The sequence below is a fragment of the Eimeria mitis genome, genomic scaffold (genome assembly GCF_000499745.2).
Source record: "Eimeria mitis Houghton genomic scaffold, Emh_scaff1430, whole genome shotgun sequence".
Lineage (NCBI taxonomy): Eukaryota > Apicomplexa > Conoidasida > Eucoccidiorida > Eimeriidae > Eimeria > Eimeria mitis.
Genome location: NW_013569194.1, coordinates 11,589 through 11,976, shown reverse-complemented (window position 1 = coordinate 11,976; position 388 = coordinate 11,589). Strand labels below are relative to the sequence as shown.

Genomic DNA, 388 nt, shown 5'->3' with positions numbered 1-388 from the left:
GCAGCAAAAGCGTAGGATGCTCAGCTGCAACGCGAAGCAAACCTGGAGACGCTGCAGCAGCACCTGCTGCTGCTGCTGCTGCTGCTGCTGCTGCTGCTGCTGCTGCTGTTGCTGCTGCTGTTGCAGCCCTACCCCTTCAAAACCACCACAAGAACCACCGCGACTCCTACTATCAGCAGCAGCAGCAGGAGTAGCAGCAGCAGCAGCAGCAGCAGCTGCAGCAGCACTAGACTGTTGCAGTTTTGTGTATTCTTTTGCTGCAGCAAGAGCAGCAAGGGCCCCCCTTGCTGCTGCCTGAGCAGCCCCAAACAAAAGAGAGAGACGGTGGCTCAGCCGCAGCTCTGCATGCGGGGGGCCCCCCCCATATGCAAGAGCTTCGAGGAGACAG

The 388-nt window shown here is 59.5% G+C and overlaps 1 protein-coding gene across 1 annotated transcript in view; it reads right to left on the bottom strand.

The window, feature by feature from the left end:
- The window catches only part of EMH_0036860 (uncharacterized protein), a gene marked incomplete at both ends in the record, with an annotated part of 11,723 nt that overhangs the window by 441 nt on the left and 10,894 nt on the right, over positions 1 to 388 (bottom strand). Inside the window, one exon of the mRNA XM_013495130.1 lies at positions 43 to 388. Coding sequence (XP_013350584.1) covers positions 43 to 388 — 346 coding nt within the window. The remainder of the gene's footprint in view (positions 1 to 42) is intronic.